At 39.9% G+C, this 20,219-nt stretch overlaps 1 protein-coding gene across 1 annotated transcript in view; it reads right to left on the minus strand.

Moving 5' to 3' along the window:
- Positions 1 to 6,573: 6,573 nt before the first annotated feature.
- The window catches only part of sspo (SCO-spondin), a 101,452-nt gene continuing 87,806 nt past the window's right edge, over positions 6,574 to 20,219 (minus strand). The window contains exons 111-116 of the mRNA XM_032503798.1: positions 17,561 to 17,772; positions 16,626 to 16,721; positions 11,412 to 11,472; positions 10,757 to 10,887; positions 9,632 to 9,782; positions 6,574 to 6,958 (exon numbers count right to left, since the gene is read on the minus strand). Of these exons, the coding sequence (XP_032359689.1) occupies positions 6,936 to 6,958; positions 9,632 to 9,782; positions 10,757 to 10,887; positions 11,412 to 11,472; positions 16,626 to 16,721; positions 17,561 to 17,772 (674 nt within the window). The 3' untranslated portion in view covers positions 6,574 to 6,935. The remainder of the gene's footprint in view (positions 6,959 to 9,631; positions 9,783 to 10,756; positions 10,888 to 11,411; positions 11,473 to 16,625; positions 16,722 to 17,560; positions 17,773 to 20,219) is intronic.

Consider the following 20,219-nt stretch of genomic DNA (forward strand, 5'->3'; position numbering starts at 1 on the left):
TGTCACTGGCATATTCTGTTTTGACTGCTTTCTGTGTTTCCACAGTGCTATCAGCAGTCCCTTTAGACACAAATTTTTTCATCTGTCTTTTTTCCCTGGCTGTGGCTTCTTTCATCCACTGATTAAAACATTCCTTGTTTTTCTCTATTTGGACCAGATCTTGAGTGTTGATTGTTTTACCCCCTCTGAGTAATTTTTCTTCTTCTTCTAAATCTTGTTTTAGCATCCTAAGCTTCCCTGTGCTCAAAGAGCCATTTTCAGGGAAGCCATGCTTGGTGGTCCAATAACCAAACAATTAAGGTTTGTGGACCATATTTTTTCGTCATTTCATCAACCACTGGACCTGAGGGAACGTGTGACCTGTGCTCTTGTTACCCATTTCTCCCTAGGAAAAATAGTTAAACAAGCAGCCGAAGTACTTCTTTAGTATAATCGTCACTATACGGCCAAGTTTAGTTCTCGGTAAACTTTGCGGGAAAACCTGCAAAACAGCTGTAACTTATTTTAAGCTACAATGGCTGTTTATCTGTCATAGATTTTTGTCTTAAAATCTACTCGTCACCCCGTCCTATTCCTGTGTTTGATGAAATGATGAAAAGCTAGGTTTGTATTTGTCGTTAACATCCTGGATGTTAGACAACAAAACCCCTTTTTCTCCTGTTTTGTATAACCAAAGTTTCCCAAAACAAAAGATAAACCTTTCACCAAATACCCCAGTGAAAAAAACCTTGGTCAGTCTTTGTCTCAGACGGTGTCTCAGTATCCAATTCAAATTGTTTAAAATTGAAATTCTAACTTACCCCCGCTGTTTGAAATTGCTTCCTTTTTCGTTTGGATTTCAGAGTGGAATCAGCGAGCCCTCCGCAGATTTCTGACCCTCTGTCTCTCAAAGGTGTTTTCGGCGAGGTTTAGAGGCAGGTGATCCTCAGATCCCTGGATGATCTGTCATCAGTCACCGGCGGAGTCCCGATCTGATCCCTCCTTGAAATCCTGCCGACAACGCCAAGTTTGTTATGGAAGTTTCTGTTCAGCGAGGGAGGAATTTGTTGTGAAGAAGAGACCTTGTTGAAACAAAAATAAAGACAGGCTAGAGACTGGATTAAAAGTTTAGATATTCGGTGAAAGAGTTTAATTATTTTCTCGAGAGAACAATCAAACAAAAAATGACGAGAATAGCAGTTCACAATGAAAAGAGTAACAGAGTGACACCACAATTCTGGTGAATACAATCAGTAATACACTTCTTTATATGCAGTGCCCCCAGAGGAAAACCAACCCTGTTTGGAAACCAGTTTAATCTCAAACATAACAATCAGTGGACCTCAGGCAGACAGTTGGAGCTCTTACGTATTTCTGAATCTGTCCCTCGTGTGTCCAAGTGTTGGACCGGTCATTCTATCTTAGCTAAAAAAGGACATCTTGTCTCTTGGATAGGCTCTGGTCTCGACCTGGGACCTGCTATGATAAACACGTTCTAGGTAACTGTTTCTGTCAGGCTCCCACGTATCTATCCTTGGTGGGAAAATGCAAAGTCATAACATATCCAGTTGTCTCCTACAAAGAGATCACACTGAGGACAGATACAGGAACCAAATACTCTGAGAGGCATTGAAGATATTATTATGAATAATTAATATGAAAATCATTGGTTACATGTAATTTTCCCATTACATTAGCTAGCTAGTTGATGTAGAGTAACGCTTGCTACTGGCAAACTGACTGTTAAGCTAACAAACAATGACATTTTTTGTTAAATAATACATAGCTAAAGGCTATTAACTTACTGTTTTTTAGCTAGCTAGCAAACAATGAAATGTTTGCTAAGGGAATAACGCTAGCTACAGGCAAACTATTGTTTAATAATAGCTAGTTATAGGCTAACATGTTTTTTCAGCTAGGAAGCAAACAATTAACGTTAAATGTTTTGTTAAAGACTAGCTAGCTAAAGGCTAACTTACTGCTATGACAAGTCGAAAAGCTGTGAAAAAGGCCTAGCTAGTCCCTACATTTCAAATTTGAAACAGATATTTGTTATCCCATATCAAATCAGAAAACAAAATTAGATTTTTCCCTCACTAGCTAACTAGTAGCACAGTTTCTTGGGGACAGACAGCCAGACGGGCGCCCTGCAGCTCGGCAGTGGAACACTGGACTCCGACCGTTGGCCAGGGGGGTCCAGGCTGGAGCAGGTGAGGAGGCAGGAGCGTGGAGAGTAGACCAGAGAACCTGGACACTGGTTCACCTTCTCACAGTGCAGTTCAACTGCCTTTGCTCTCACACACACTGTGAAGGGAGAGGAAAAAGAGAGCAATAAGGGCCGTCATTGACTGAAAGAAATTAATTTTATACTTATGTCAAGTGGACATAAAAGGCTATAAAAGCTTATGTCAAGCTTGTGATTAATGGCTTTTTTAGCAAAAATCAGGTTTGTAATAGTGGATAAATAACAAAGTACAATCACATAATTAGCTACACTGTGGAATCAAGCCCAGATGTGTTTAGAATGCATAGCATGATACTGAATCTCTGCTGTCTCAAGAGTTTACATTGGATCATTAAAGTTTCATTTTACAGTTACTAAACTCTAAACAGTAGCTAGCTGTATGTGTTTATGTTGTATGACACTATATATATATATACACACACACACACACACACACACCATACCGTTCAAAAGTGTGGGGTCACCCAAACAATTTTGTGTTTTCCTGAAAAGTCACACTTATTCACCACCATACGTTGTGAAATGAATAGAAAATAGAGTCAAGACATTGACAAGGTTAGAAATAAGGATTTGTATTTGAAATAAGATTTTTTTTACATCAAACTTTGCTTTCGTCAAAGAATCCTCCATTTGCAGCAATTCCAGCATTGCAGACCTTTGGCATTCTAGCTGTTAATTTGTTGAGGTAATCTGGAGAAATTGCACCCCACGCTTCCAGAAGCAGCTCCCACAAGTTGGATTGGTTGGATGGGCACTTCTTGCGTACCATACGGTCAAGCTGCTCCCACAACAGCTCAATGGGGTTCAGATCTGGTGACTGCGCTGGCCACTCCATTACCGATAGAATACCAGCTGCCTGCTTCTGCTCTAAATAGTTCTTGCACAATTTGGAGGTGTGTTCAGGGTCATTGTCCTGTTGTAGGATGAAATTGGCTCCAATCAAGCGCTGTCCACTGGGTATGGCATGGCGTTGCAAAATGGAGTGATAGCTTTCCTTATTCAGAATCCCTTTTACCCTGTACAAATCTCCAACCCCAGACCATCCTGTTACCTCCACCATGCTTAACAGATGGCGTCAGGCATTCTTCCAGCATCTTTTCATTTGTTCTGCGTCTCACAAACGTTCTTCTTTGTGATCCAAACACCTCAAACTTGGATTAATCCGTCCACAACACTTTTTTCCAGTCTTCCTCTGTCCAATGTCTGTGTTCTTTTGCCCATCCTAATCTTTTTCTTTCATTGGCCAGTCTCAGATATGGCTTTTTCTTTGCCACTCTGCCCTGAAGCCCAGAATCCCGCAGCCGCCTCTTCACTGTAGATGTTGACACTGGTGTTTTGCGGGTACTATTTAATGAAGATGCCAGTTGGGGACCTGTGAGGCGTCTGTTTCTCAAACTAGAGACTCTAATGTACTTATCTCCTTGCTCAGTTGTGCAACGCGGCCTCCCACTTCTTTTTCTACTCTGGTTAGAGCCTGTTTGTGCTGTCCTCTGAAGGGAGTAGTACACACCGTTGTAGGAAATCTTCAATTTCTTAGCAATGTCTCGAATGGAATAGCCTTCATTTCTAAGGACAAGAATAGACTGTCGAGTTTAAGATGAAAGTTCTCTTTTTCTGGCCATTTTGAGCGTTTAATTGACCCCACAAATGTGATGCTCCAGAAACTCAATCTGCTCAAAGGAAGGTCAGTTTTGTAGCTTCTGTAACGACCTAAACTGTTTTCAGATGTGTGAACATGATTGCACAAGGGTTTTCTAATCATCAATTAGCCTTCTGAGCCAATGAGCAAACACATTGTACCATTAGAACACTGGAGTGATAGTTGCTGGAAATGGGCCTCTATACACCTATGTAGATATTGCACCAAAAACCAGACATTTGCAGCTAGAATAGTCATTTACCACATTAGCAATGTATAGAGTGTATTTCTTCAAAGTTAAGACTAGTTTAAAGTTATCTTCATTGAAAAGTACAGTGCTTTTCCTTCAAAAATAAGGACATTTCAATGTGACCCCAAACTTTTGAACGGTAGTGTATATATATATATTTCATCATAAAACATTGTCTAGCTAACCTATAGCGTTATATTATTATATTAACACAGACAAACACTGAGTACCAATACAATTTCTGTCTAAAGTACTTATCAGTCTGATATACACTGTTTACATAGACTCTGCTTCTATTACTGGTGTCACTTTTTCTGCAGCACCACTCACTTTACAAAGTTATTTTATTTGTCTCTAAATCCAAACCGAGTCAGCTAATTTACCTAGCTAACGGCAACTACGGTTAGCAGTTTCTTTAGTAAGCTGATGTAAGCTAGTCTAAGCAACAAGAAACATTAGCCTAAAGTTAACGTTATCTGTTCTAGTGTTCACAATTCATTAAATCGCCTTGGTATTGCATTCACTATCGTCAAACTGATTTTTATAACTTTTAAGACATTTTAATGACAGGTTCAAATAGTTTCATTCACTTGAGGTTATGGATATTACACTGTCATATAAGCATTTGATGATGAAATCAAACTTCACGAAAATAAGAAATTCAAAATGTTTCACTTTACTTGAGGTAAAGGAAAAATATTCATGACACAATCACAATGCTCTCATCACAGCCAATGTAAAAACCAACCTCTTACTGACATTTTAATGTAATGTTAACACACAAAGCTAAATAGTTTATTAAAGTTTGATAACTGGGCCTGTCATGACATATTTATTAAAGGTTATGTTGTCTAGGTTAATGTCAGGTTGTCATTAGACATCGACAGGTAGTAGTCTACTGTCTTGCTTGTTAGAATAGAATTGAATAGAAATGTGTTTATTTAAAACAGGAACAATGCACAGATAAACATTAAACTTGTAATATAATACAAGTGATTATGTCTTGAGCCAGGTTATAGCAATAATTGCTCATTTCCACCTGTAGTCCCTGGGCAGGTATGACAATTATAAATTATAATGTGAAGTTGTCATAAAACAGAGATTGCGGGCTTAAAGTCAAATTGTCATGACAATGACATTTCAGACAATGCTAACTTTGCATTTAAAGTGTCATAATTTACCAAATGACACTAGTCAAGACTGGACAATAGTCATTAACACTCAAAATGACTCCTTCATGTTCATGACAGATGTCATGTCATAATAATGACAATGGCATGTCCGTCTTATGAATACCCCTTCAAATAAAGTGTTGCCAAAAAGGGTCCTGTGTTAAACAATAACTTCATTAAATGAGTTGCAGCTATAAGCAACATTAACAAATTATGAGTGAAACTATGTCCCTTTCTTTGGTGCAGTCAGATATTTTAAATACTTGAAACTAGTAACATAGAACAGATTGTTTTGTAGAAATCTGCGTGAGTGTGAGCCAAGGTAATTAAAATTAATTAATTGGAAAAGAACCCAGAGTTATGTTAATATATTTAATGGGCCTTGAGAGCTCCTCTAATCCCATGTTGGGTCTCCATGGCTGAGGTTTAACAGCAGAAAGCATCCACCCAGGATGCAGGATGCTATGTATCTGCCCTGCTTGTTAATGGATTTTCTGATTTTAGGCACATGATTTGATATTGATTTTCAATTCACAGTATGTAAATGTAGTTACTTTTCCCATGTGTGTGTGTGTATATATACTATATACACATATATATATGTGTATATATATATACTCTATATTATTCATGTGGATTGGTTTGTTATTTTCTGTATGTTGTGTGTGATGTCTGTAAGCTACTGGGACCTTGAATTTCCCCTTTAGGATCAATAAAGTATCTATCCATCTAGTGTAAAAAAACAACAACAAATGAATTGATTTTTGGAATTCTATGAATCAAATTTGAATCAGAGCTTGAATCGCGATTCAAATACAAATCATTTTTTTTGCACACGCCTCTTGTATGGTATTAAAATATCGTAAACTTTGTGAGCCAAAGGCAAAGTTGAGTGTTGATGCGGAAATCTGGAAGCATTTAATCTTTATTCAAAAGTCAGTGCGGCTGATAACGTGTTGGTTTTTCTATTTTTAATAAGTTGGGTGTATGTAAAGTAGGATGGAGGAATGAGGGGAATCGGAGGGACTGGGAGTTTTGCAACCTGCTGCTGGTTACTGTGAGTGTTGTTCAAAGATATAAATGATGGAAAAGGCATGGATATTTTTTGGAACAATTGATAAAAAAAAAAAAAGAGATTCATAAAAAGACAGACAGCTGACAGTATTCTCCATGTGTAGAAACTGTTTACTGACCAGCCCATTGGCCCTGAACTGTGAACAGCAACACAAATATTTCATCAAACAGTGACAGTAAGATCCAACTTAAAGAAATCTGCTGGCACATATAGTTGTTTTCATTTTCTTTAAACATACAAACAACATATTTCAATGCATAAATGCAGACTTAGCTGGATTGTATCATAAGTCCTTTAATATTACTGTACAGTAAGAAAAAAGCTGTACAGGTGAATAAACGTTAACATTTGAGAACAGAAAGTCTATGATCAACAGTAGCGTCCAGTCGTATGATGACTAACGACTATAGAACAATGTGTACATCAACAGTATTACAACAAACAATCCAACAAGATTTTCTCTACATCATTCCCGAACCATCAGCCTGCTGGCTTTCAGTGTGGTGTTCCCACTCGGCTTGGCATCCATAATCGCCCTGACACACACACACACACACACACACACACACGCACGCTCAGCGTCTGGACAAGTCGCCTCCTGTGAAGAAGAGAAACACAAAGTAGATAAAAACTAGTTAGCAAGGGACGCGGCCGTCAAAATAAGTAAAGGTAACAGATTAATAGTCAAAGTGTTCTGGAACTGCAAATGGTGGTAGTGCCAATGCAACTTTAACCAAGTAAAAAAAGTGACCAGGCTTAAGTGGTGACAATTCCAGGGCCATTGTAGAAATATCCACTTTAACACAATCATATATTTTTATATAATATTTCAAATTAAAAACAAACTGTCATTACTTTATCCAAAGCTAGCTGCATTAGAATGATAAGAATCCTGTTTGGCTTACATGCTGTTAGCCTATATTAGTTAAAAGAGAAGTCTGTTTGATTCCAACACGTAGCTCTGTTGTTTGTAAATGTGGAGTTCTGTCAGTAGAGAGAAAAACTAAACCAGTCGATGCTGCCTACACCGTGTTATCCTCCTGCTAGAGTTAGCACCCTACAGGCTTAAACAGGGCAAGTTTTAAACATGTTTTTAGCCTATTAACATGTTCAAAATGTCATTACAAGTGCCTACCCATGTGCAGTGATTCCTTCTGAGTGAACACAGTGAATCTGACCTCAGTAGATGTGAAGAAATGCATGAAAGTTGTGCTAATTCAGCTGTGTTTAGTTCCTGTGTTGAGATGGCAGTTAGAGAGCATAGGGGCCGGCTACAAACTACAACAACAAAAAAATATGTAGGTTATCAAATTAATGATTAAATAAGGTAGTGTCTCCAAACTTACCTCAATTATAACTTGTCTCCTGCTAGTTGTACTACAACATTTACATTAAAAAAAATAATCATTTGTTTATATTATTGTTAATTAGGGATGAGCGAGTACAGCACTATCTGTATCTGTTTACCACATGAATTATCTGTATCCGTATCCGTACTCGGACTGGGCGGGGCCTACCCCGGAAGTGGTCAGATTCAACCCGGAAGTGGGTCAGGTTGTCTTGGAATGGGCGGGGCTTTAACCGGTATGTTATTTTAAGCATGCAATTGATATGGGTTGATCAGAAATTGTTATATTTATTGCTGATTAGAAAACTATTTACATGACAGCATCAGCATTGAGCTTCAGACCAGTGGTATTGTCATGGTAACAAACAAACTATATAGGCCTACAGTATATAACAAGTTTTGCAACAATAAATACAACAATGTGGTTGCAATTATTAAGTAAAATGTAATGAACAAGAGTTTTCATACTCAATAATATAACTTTCTTTTTTAACTCTTAATCATTTTTTGGGGGGGTTCTTTTTTATTTTCACAGGTATGTGTGAGTGTGTGTGTGTCTGTGAGTGAGTAAGAGATACAGAGAGAGAGAGAGAGAGAGAGAGAGAGAGAGAGAGAGAGAGAGAAACAAAGAGAGAGAGAGGGGGGGTTGAATGTGTTTGTGTGTGTATCTTAATTTGTAATATTATTTATTTATACCGCAACTGCCTTTTATTTTTTTTTTATAAAACACAGCAAGAAAGTTTCAGACACTCAAAAAAACTGGTTAGAGCCAGCAGGCAGTTTAAAAAAATAAAAATAAAAAAAAAACTCCGATGGCAGAGATGCAACTCGAGTCCCATTCTACCAAGCACTATGTCTGAACAAACCCCACGTTACCAGAAGTCTCCTGGTTACTAAGTACTAGTTCAAACTGAAGTATAAAACAAACCTGAAGCTGAAGAAACCCTAAATGTTAACGGGAAAGCCCGCGGACCTGAGGAGAGAGAGCTGTTCACTTCTCCGTGTCCTGAGCGTGTGTGAGAACAGCCAGTGGGACACAACAACAGGAGGAATCTTTGTGTGTAGGGAGTGGCGCTGGGACTAGCCTATCACAGAATAGTGTAAGGGAGAGGCGCTGTGACTAGCACTGTGACTAGCCTATCACAGAACGGAGACACAGTCAGTGGAGACTTATTCAATCCGAGTACAGATATTGACTCGCATTACTCGTATAATACTTGTACTCGGCAAAAGTGCTTTATCCGTACCGGATACTCGGCTCATCCCTATTGTTAATTAGTATGTTTGCATCTCTTTTCTGTGTTATAGTTTGTAGACGGTCCCTAAGCAATCCTTGCCGTATCAACACAGGAACTAAACACAGCTGAATTAGCACAACTTTCATGCATTTCTGTCACATCTATCAGTCAGATTCACTGTTTTCACTCTGAAAGAATCACTGTACATGGGTAGGCACTTGTAGTGACATTTTCAACATGTTTAGAGGCTAAAAACACATTTAAAACTTTCCCTGTTTAAGCCTGTTTGATGCTAACTCTAGCAAGAGGTTTTTCTCTCTAGTGACAGCACTACATTTACAAACAACAGAGCTACGTGTTGCAATTGACCGGAATTCTCCTTTAAGCTACATTTGAAGAACATGTCCAGAGCATCAGCAGTGTTCTGTCTTGTGTCATTAAGCCCGCTCAAACGTGTTTTCTCTTATATTTCACCATCAGTAAAATGAAAATATGAGAAAAGTTGTAAAATACATTCTGAACATGCCTAGCACTTCCCTGCCATTCCTCTGTGTCTGCTGGGTGCCTCGACTGTGTAAACGTGTGCGACGTACCAACAGTTTTACATATATTCAAACTCTGGCTTCTCACACCGACGTGAGAGATGAACATGCAAATCCATTCAGCCACATTCACTCTTCCCCACCTTGGCAGCTGGCGCATTCACAGCTGTGTATGACGGGCAGGACGATCGGCTCGCTCTCGCCACTCTCACACTGAAGGCTGAGGAAACGGACTGGGTTGTCAGGGTCCAAACGGTAACTACAGCACTTGCAAACTGACTGGAGGTAGGGCTCCTGTAGTGAAGGAGGGAGGACAAGAGAGAATGAAATGATGGAGGAGGAGTGAAGCAAAAGGACAAGAAGAGTTGAAAGGAGAGCCAGAGGGATACGGTGGAGGGGGCCAAGCAGGATTGATATAGGATGAGAGAGGAAGCAGATGAAGAAATCAGAACCCCTGACCTATTGAATGACAAAAAGAGAGTGTGGACTAAAATATACAGTATTAAAGGAGAAATCCGGCCAATTTTTACCTGAATCTTTATTGGTAGATGTCACTGAGTACTATCAATAGGAAAATAATCGCCAAAATCGGTGCTAGCAAACTGGAGTTACAGCAGCTAATGACCAGAGCTCCCGGTTAGCTACAATGCCAGTTGTGGGAGCATGTTCTAAAGAGTGCCTTTGTGCCTCTTAACAGACACAAAATGCAATTTAAATTTCTGTGCAACAGGAACAAGGTCCTTACGTGACAATAAGATGCGTTTTAAACTTAGACACTGTGAAGACACTCAAAGTTTGTACAGTCATCTACCTCTTTTTCCATCGGTTGATTCACTGAAAGCCCAGAAGAGTTGATCATGGAAGTCATGCCTTTGCGACGGAAAAACTTTATTTCCCCCTCAAAAATAGGTAATAGAGCACTGTAGTGGTTATGACCATATCAGTGACTATGTAACTGCATGGAAACAGTCCAAATTATGCCTGTGGTGTGCCTGTGCTTATCTGCACACTATTGTTAACCATTTCCTGCAACAACTGAATTCCCACGGAACTTAAGCCTGAGACTAGAGCTGTGCAAGCCACAGGCATCATTTGGACCGTTTCCATGTAGTTACACAGTCACTGATATGGTCATAGCAGTTCTGGTCCCTTTTAGTCCACTTTGCTGCCTGCATTGATGTTTACTGTGCTACCAGCTTTCACTCATGTTAAAGTCAGTACTCGTCATGTTCACAGAGTAATATCTTGTCTTTGTGTGTTCTCTGTACCTCCAGGATGACATCTGTCCTGGACAGACAGTGTCCCCGGCAGAAGCTGACCTCCACGTTGTCAAGCCGACAGTTTCCCTTGGTGATGTTTTTGACCTGCACATAGCGACGACACTCAGGCACAGGCTCGTCTGGTAGAAACACAGAGAGGAGGGAGGGAAAGGGGCAAAATGAGATTGGACAGGGCAACGAGGGGAACAGAGGGCAAGGAAAAGGAGATTATGAGAAACCATACATTTTGCATGATAAAAAGGAGGAACAATAGAAGAGACTTAGCCACAGAGTTCCTTCCAGAGAGCAGTGACATTGCCATGTTCACAGCATGTGACATTTCCTCCACTGGGACAGATATTAAAGCCCCAATGTGCTGGAGTTTAAATAAGTAGTAGTTTTAGTCTCTTATAAAATGAACTATAGAAGGGATTTGGAAGTCATGACATGGAATAAAGAGAACCTTTGTGATTTTCTCTTTTTTAACTCTGCATGTTTTACAACGAGTACTATTTTCATTGTTCCATTTATGTTGCATTACCATAGACAAAAAAGCATTTAACATTCTAGAAATGAGCCTAGGTTTACAATGACAACTGAGCCACTGGACAGTCTCTAAGTTGATTTCGGCTGTGTTTTCCTGCGTACTGTATGTTGTACTAACCTGGAAACTGCTTTCTGCAGACTGGACAGCAGCTGCCTGGCTCCTCAACCTTGACCTCGCCCTGAGGGACAGATAATGGGAGTTATGGCCTATTCTTTTAATCAGACTCAGAAAGATGCACACATAAAACAGACATATGCAGTGATGAACAAAATATTCAGTGATACACCAAAACATCTCAATAATCTCCCTTACCCTGTCACCACTTACAGCCAACTTACTGGATAGAGTTATGTTTGGGCATATTGCCCCCTTTTTAATGTTACATTCTTCTTGCACCTTTTACATATTAACGTAGTTTGTAGTACATCTGATATTTGGTAACCAAACCACTTCCACACTACTAAAGATGATCCTGTTTCTTGAACTAAATCTCCCACCACCGTGGAGCCGGCAGCCACTTTGCTTTCAGCCATGTTTTGTTGGTGCTGTGCCTATGGACGGTATGACATCATTACATCATTCATGACATGTTTTACAAACTCTTAAATCACCACCTGTTCACCACAGCCTACAACCATTGCTCCGTAATATACAGTACAGCACACATTTTTTGAAAAGGACAACATCCAATCCTCAGGACCCAGGAAAAGAGGAAAAGAAATAAAAAAAACACCAACAGGAAGTGGCAGGGGAAGGAAAAAACTAAGGTCCACCCAGGTGAAGCATTGCCACTCGCATAGTCTTGTTTTGCCATCCACACACTGCGGAGCAGAAGAGGGTCTGGCTAGTCCACACAGAATTCAGGGATGAGAGAAAAACATGCTCTGGTTTATAGCATTTCTTTAAACTAATCCCAATTGGCATGGGCGGCGCTAAGCTCCACACAAAGTTGCTGCAAAATAGTCGTGCGAGAGAAAACTCAAATTGGACAGATAGTCTAGCTAGCTGTCTGGATTTACCCTTCAGAGATCTGAGGAGCAGTTAAACATAGTCCAAAAAAGTAAATAACATTACATTCCAAGATTGCCAAACCTTCCTCTACAGCCCCACGTTAGAGGCTCTGGCTAGTCTACACAGCATTTCTGGATGGGAGAAAAGCTTGTTCTGGTTTATTAGCATGTCTTTAAAACCAACTAAAATCATCATGAACGGAGGTGGAACATGTGTACGTTTAAAAGTAGTTTTAGTCGTGCAACAGAAAACTCAGATTGGACAGATAGTCTAGCTAGCTGTCTGGAGTTACCCTGCAGAGATCGGAGGAGCAGTTAACAATAGTCGTCAGAAATCTACCAGAATTTAAAATTACAACAGAAAGAAAGCGTAAGTTAACAAACATTCCGCCGAAAAGAAGGACAGGCAGTGGAATTTCCGGCGGCAACGGAGCAGTCCAGGAAGGTCGTGGATATAGACTAGGACCAAAGTGCCCAAGAGCTTGCATGGCTAAAAAACAATATAGTATGAAATAGATATACCAGTAGAAAACCTTTGAGAATTGACTGTGTTAGACAGACCATTAAAAACATTAGTCCCTGCTCTCACCTCCCAGAGCACTGCTGGGTTTCTTTTTAGCCAGTTTAGGACCAATTTAGACCAGGGTTGAGATCCAGCATAGAGAACCAGAAATAAAAAGGCAAAAAGGGAAACATAAAGACCACAATAGCTAGACAGTCTGTTAGTATGTAGTCACACACACATACAGTCTGACAGCAGTCTTCAGCATCCCCACCAACACCAGCCTCAGTTCACCCCTAATAACTTCACCCACTATAAATGCCTCTAACACACACACACAAAACACACACACCACACACCACACACACACACACACCACCCACACACACACACACACACACACACACACACACACACACACCACACACACACACACACACACACACACACACACCACGCTTCTCTAACTGTTCACCTTGAAGACTTTTCCTTCCACTCGGCACTGCCGCCAGCCTTCACTCAGGGATGGAGGGAGCCCACTCACTTAATGGGTTGGAGGTTACGAGAGGACCATTTTAAGCTTTTAAGTCAGAGACTGTATGCATCTGCGTGTGTGTGTGTGTTGTGTGTGTGTGTGTATCTGATGCAGCAAAGGGTAGAACTTGTGTAAAATGTGGATTCCTGGTTATTTCAAATGAAAGGGCACATGGCATTTAAAGTAAAGGGTAGTCAATGTGTGTCATCTACATGTGAGATAGACATCAGAGCTCTATTAATGTGTCTGGTACCGAAAGAGAAATGACAGAAAACATCCTGATAACTTCTATCACCCGATATAACAACACCTTCAATCCATCACGTTAAAAAGGGCCGCTGGAGGCATATCGGGAGATTTCATTTTCCTTAACGCATTTTAGTGAAAGGGAAATTTTGCTGATATTCACCAACTTTGTATCATAATATAAGATGGGGCGAGGCCTCTGCAGCGGCCCAGGTTCAAGTCCGACCTGCAGCCCTTTGCTGTGTGTCATCTCACCTTTCCTGTCTATCTACTGTCACTTTCAAACAAAGGGAAAAGCCCCAAAAAATAATCTTAAAAAATAAATAATAATAATAATATAAGAATAAAAACAATGGTCAACTACCCTTCATCTTACCAGTACCATGAACTCCCTACTCACGGGCCAGAGACAAACCTCCAAGTGACGCGTTTGACGCAAAACATTTCCTAGGGCCTATTGCTTGAACTTGAGACGTGACTTCCACATATAGAAGGAGTATTGAAGTGGAGAAGAGTAACAGCTGCCCCTTTCTATTTTTCAAACTCAGACAAATTTCCAATTAAACTGTAAAAAGTAGCAGTGCTGATCACATATAAACCAAGGCTGGTAACTGTATTGTCAACTTCTTGCCTAACATATTTTCAGAAAATATTTCAGCTTACTTTTTAACTCTTATATGGGTTTGTTTTGTCACCAGCTGGCTGCCATTCTGTGTCAATATGGACAGGCGTGACATGCTTGCAATACCCCACCAGTGGGAGTGTTTATTGGTCCGGTGCGGTTTTCTACTTTTTGATCGAAAGGGAATATTACAGCTTCTTTTGTCTTCTCTGGTCATGTAGCACACATTTAATTCAAATGTTGTGCCATTCTACTGTATAGACAGCCCAGTTTAATGAAAAGACCCTCTTTCCAGCAGTAAAACTTAAGAGATACTCTATTGATCCTGCAAGGGAAAATTCAATTTTTTCCCCACTCTGTTGTTAGTTATTACACACACTACATTTTAACTATAAGCTGAGTCATAAATGACAGAATGCACTGTCAGTAACCACTTATCAGCCTGTCAGGAGAGGGAACACTGGGAAATAAATGACCTTTTCATATTGGTCGGGATAAGGAGTACTTTCACTGAGGCATAACTTACCGGGGGGGGGGGGGGGTAGACGGTTTACTTTGTGGAGCTCACAGTGCAATCAACCTTTCCTTTAAAGTTCTGGATGTCAGCAGAATTTATTTTTACCCCGGCCTTTACACAGGCCTGGTGTGCTACAGATATAAATTTAGCCTACTGGGGATGAGAGAACTGACTTTTCTATTGTGACTTTTCTCAACTGCATCACCATAGAGAGAACATCTTTTATAGATAAAGTCATTAGTGGGTAGCCTTCTAATTAAAGGATTATGTCAGCTACATTATAAAAAACACATATTTTCTCACTAACCTCTTGTGGTATGTAGCCATGCAGACAGTTTTACTTTTATTCACATAGATTTTAAGACAAGAGGATCAATGAAAGATCCACATAAAAATGAAGTTGAGTGAGGTAGAGCATTATACTAAACAAACATGGATGGAATTCAGTTCTGAATCTGATAGACATAGGGGAACTTTGCACTGGAGCAGATGTATTTAAAAACTCCCTTTGACTGTGGCAGTCCACTGAGTCGTCATTGTAATTAGAAAGATATTCATGATCATTTAAATAATTGTTTTATTAAACCTCCTTTTACAACTCTTCTTCTCTCCATGTTTGCCAACTGCAACTATATTCCATTATCAAGCGGTTGGTTGGTTAGTCCACACCTTTGGTTCAGAATTAAATATGTCAACAACTATTAAATGAATTGCAGTCAGATGTTAGAAAAATCTTAACACTCCCTATCAGGGTGAACTGTATTCATTTTGGTCATCCAAACTTATCCACTAGTGACATAATTAGGTCAAAATGTTCATTTGTCCAATACTTATTATCATAAGTATTGACCAGATACCGCAAAACCAATGACATTCCCATCAGCCTCAGCTGTATCTGTTTAGGGCTCATTAGCCAATGTTAGTGTACTAATGTGCACAACTACCATGGTAACAAATATGACAAACATGGTAAACATACCTGTTTCTACAGAGTACAAACATAATTGAACACTCTGCTTATCTTTTACAAGGTGACCAGCTGTTCCCCACTCATACAGTATGCATATATTTGAGCTTTATTTGCAAAATGAAGGCCTTAATTTTTTTCTGCGATGTGCTCTCACTAACAATGAAAAGCATGGTACACATAATCCCTCATGCACAACAATCCAATTACCAAAACCATATGCAAAAAGTTAATTGATGAATATTTAAAATCTAAAGAAGATGCTATACTCTCAAATCTGACTCAAAATTTAAACTGTAACTAAAAGTTTGCTTTACATAACATACATTGTGCCATTAATTTTACAGAACAGGTGTCAGCATTGCCAAAAAGTTTATTTAAATACATGTTTAAATGTTGTATTGGCTTGAAACTCAATTACGCTTTCTGAGGAAACCAGGTTTCAGTATTTCATGGCAGGAAGAAGGGCATGGTCAAGGAAAAAGTGCGGGCTTGTGGGAGGATCGGACAGTCAGGGATTGATCTACTTCAGCCAGCGATTTGCAGAGAACATCCCACACATTCCTGAGGGCGCAAAGCATCTCTCACTCAGAGTAATTCAGATGCTTGTGACCAACAACTGTACCGCCCCGGGGTAGGAGTGGACAGATGTGTTTGTCTGATGATGATCCTGCATCTGTATGTGAACCCTGATCTCTATTTACAGTAAAACTCATTCAGTCTGTTTGCCAGGTGCATAAACAGATGCACGATCAGTGATATGAAACAATTCTTCAGCTGGTAGGGATTTTGTTTCACAGTTCCTACTAAGGTAACTATCCCTCTAATGTTTATTTAAGACCATTAGGAGCAATTTTGCGAGCAAGACAGGATTTCTGCCTTAATGCCTCAGATGTCAATTTAGTAGTAGAGTGTCATTGTGTGTGTCTTACCTCATCACAGTTGAGAGGCGGACATCTTAACTGGCACAGTTTCTTCCCGTTCACACAGCGACATGTCATACAGCCTTCATCCCACTCTGACCCGGCCTGGCTCAAGCAAACAAAAACACACACAATGTTAATATTTACTTAGTAGACTTTAGAAATGCAGGTAATATTAAGATCCCTCAATAGCCTGTTAGTCGGTCAGTTCAACTTTTCAGGTTTGACAAAATGCAACTGGTCATAGCACAGGATGAAGTTCTGCCTGCAACTTTGTGCATAGTTTAGGTTATGGAGGCCCTTTATGATGCTGTAATCATAACAAAAAATAATACAGATTACATAATGTATTTTCTGTGTGAGTAAGCTATTGGAATAATTAACAGTGCCCAGTTTTAACTGTACAAAGGCACCAACTAGGCTCACACAGAAATTTGGCTTAATAGTCATGAGGTAGTTAATTAGAAAACCATAGAGGGTCTTTATATTGACATTAGTCATCACCAGCAGACAGACAGTGAGAGAGAAACAGTGTAGACAGGCGGAAAGAAAGAGACAGATAGGAAGAATGACAGAGTGGTAGATAAAGGAAGAAAAAGAAAGAGAGACTGAGGGAGAATGGGGATGAAAAGAAAGCGATGGAGAAAGCGAGAGACTGAAGATGAATCCTGTAATGAAAGCACAAGCGGTACTAGTGAAGAATAAAAAATAGTAGTATGGGAGGAAAAATAAAAAAACAGAATGAAAAGCCTGTACAAGAACGATTAAGAGGGGGGATGTGACCTCTTGTCAGTATATGATTAATTATCATAATCCTATAATATCCCTTCCTTAATAAATACAGGCTTCCCCAGTTGCGGTCCCAAGCTACTCTACTTGTTATATAACTGATTAGACTGTGTGCGTGTGCATATGTGTGTGTGTGTGTGTGTGTGTATGTGTACCTCCCGCAGCATGCCCTGCCCATGGCAGGGACAGCGGGCGGGGATGACACAAACACCCTCAGTGTTGCGGTAAAGCCCCTCCCCACACACGCAGCCCTCGACGGAGCGGCTGCAGTTGACAGGAGAGGAGGAGTAAATGTCTTGGCAGCTCCTCTCGCACAGTGGGACCTCCTCCGACGCGCTCCTCTTCCACTGCTCCTTGTCAGGACACGCTACAGGGCAAGAGGAGAGGGAAAGGAGGGAGAACAGTGAAAGAAGATGGAAGACGAGACAAAAATATGGTAGGATAGTTAGGGGAAATTGTGGAGAGAATTTATTGATACATTGGTGGAGGGTGGTGGAAAAGGGAGAACGGGGAATCGAAAGATGGTGGACACAGAAAATTAGTGCATTTAAAGGTACATAAAGCATGCACTTTATGACAAAATATTGTCATTATATAACAAATGCTTTGGTCACACTACATGATTTTAGCCCTGAATTTGCACTCAGCAACTGTTTTTGGTAAGAGGCAAGTCATCGTGCTTGGTGCTCTGTTTTTGACTGTTGAAGTGAATTTCTTTGAATACATAATTGTCTGAATGCCATTTCAGGATTCACAGTATTGTTCAGACACCCAAGGGGAATCATTAATTTGAGCATTTACAGTATTGTTATTCAACTCTTTACTTTTTATCATTCCATACGTTTTTTGGTCATCTCTCCCTCTTCTGCATACGTTCAGCTACAACAAAACATTAAAATATCAAAATGTTCAGCTCTCTCAGAACATGACGGGACTTCAACATTTGTTCTGCTATTTATACTTTTTACAATATTAAGGTTTTTATTACAATTAAGTCAGTGAGAGCAGATTTCAAATTCTTCAAATCCTCTTCTACTTCAAAATCTCTCCTTTATCCTTCCACCTACAGACGCAATTCAAACTTTTAAAAAATTATGAAAAATTCAGCTATTCAGGGACTATTAAGCGTTTTGATATCATAATGGGTGTGGATTGCGTGACTTACAGTGGGTGATGTCGTCGCAAGAGCACAGAGCCTTTAAAAAAGTAATCTTAGTTCCTTCTCTATAATTTGCTCTAACGCACACAATTTGTACTGGTCATACATGATTTATATGTTTAAAACATAGGTATTCTTCTAGTCTGGTTTCAGCAATTGTGTTCATTTAAGTGATGTGACTTATACATTTGGCTTGGTGAGCTTCCAAATGACAACAGTTGCAAATCTTACACTGCTGCCCATGTTTGCCATGCCACATTTTTTTTAAATTTTATCCACATACATTTTATATCAATACGTTCACAAAGGGTAGCCTAGTGGTAGAGGCTCTGTTCTTGATGTCAGGGGCAGCAGGTGTGATTTTGATCTGCAATCCTTTCCTGATTTTAAATAAAGGTCCAAGCTGGTAACTTCATCATATCAGAATAGTCAGGATGAGCCAAACAAAATAAAGCCTCAACAGGAAATAAAGTCAAACATGTGTAAATAAGTCACTGATAAGTGTCACCAGCATCAGACCGTTGTGAACTAACCACAGAGCCCCTTTTTGCTTGACTCCACAGCAAACGTGTCTTTTTGATTAATTATTGTGCACATGTGTGTCCTAATTGACAAAAAGAAACTCGAGCGTATCACACAGTTTGGCGGAAAACACTGTCCCACACAAAGCACGAATGATGCTGAAGCAAAAGCAGATTTCCCAAAAAAAAGGAACCTGCAAGCCCCAGTACCACCACTACTGCAAACCCTGAAGTTTAAGGCGGCATCTGCTTTTTTTGGGCCATTTTTAGGTCTTCATTTGACAGGACAGCTGAAGAAATTAAAGGGGAGAGAGGGGGAATGACATGCTACAAAGGGCCGCAGGTCAGAGTCAAACCTGGGCCCACTACATTGAGGAGTAAACCTCTATAGGGGGCACCCGCTCTACCATAAGAGCTATCGGGGCGCCCAGCATCGGCTTTTTTAATAGAAGCCGTGTTTGTCAGAGTTTAGCTCACACTGTGAGCTGTGTACACTGTGTTGTTGTGGAGTTAGGTCTGGCAATGAGATATACGGATGACCTGCCCATTATGCCCCATTCACACCAATGACCAGGGTTTTACCAGTGTGGTCTGATCAGGGTTCAACACCTCCTTTTGGAAATTCAAACCAAGCCAGTCAACATGGGTATACCCCTGGTCGTGACAATTCAGAAATAACCCGGGAGCAACGCATAACAAATGTAGCTTATAAACGTAGCTTGATTATTTTAAGACGAGGGGAGATTTCATTTAAAGTAAAGATTGACTTTGCTGTTTTCACCTCATTGTAAAATAGACAGAGAGAAAAAAAAGATAGATTTGCGCTACGAAGCAGCCGCACTGAACTGCAGTCTGCAGACGTTTAGCACTGTGGTGCCATGATGTGTGCCGAACGGATATCGCTCACTTGTCACTGCTGTGCTACTGTTGTAACACCTACAACTTTTATACAACATAGCTATTATTCAACCTTTTAAAGACATACATAATAATTAGAACAATTATCACTTTTCCACATTTCTTACAACTTCACCTTCTTCTTAAACGTTTTAAACAGCAATCCACTTTAGCTTTAGCATTTACATTTTTTTTTAAAATGATTCTACATTTTCTGCAGGAATTTCATTTTCTAGT

This window comes from Etheostoma spectabile, chromosome 22 (assembly GCF_008692095.1).
Source record: "Etheostoma spectabile isolate EspeVRDwgs_2016 chromosome 22, UIUC_Espe_1.0, whole genome shotgun sequence".
Lineage (NCBI taxonomy): Eukaryota > Metazoa > Chordata > Actinopteri > Perciformes > Percidae > Etheostoma > Etheostoma spectabile.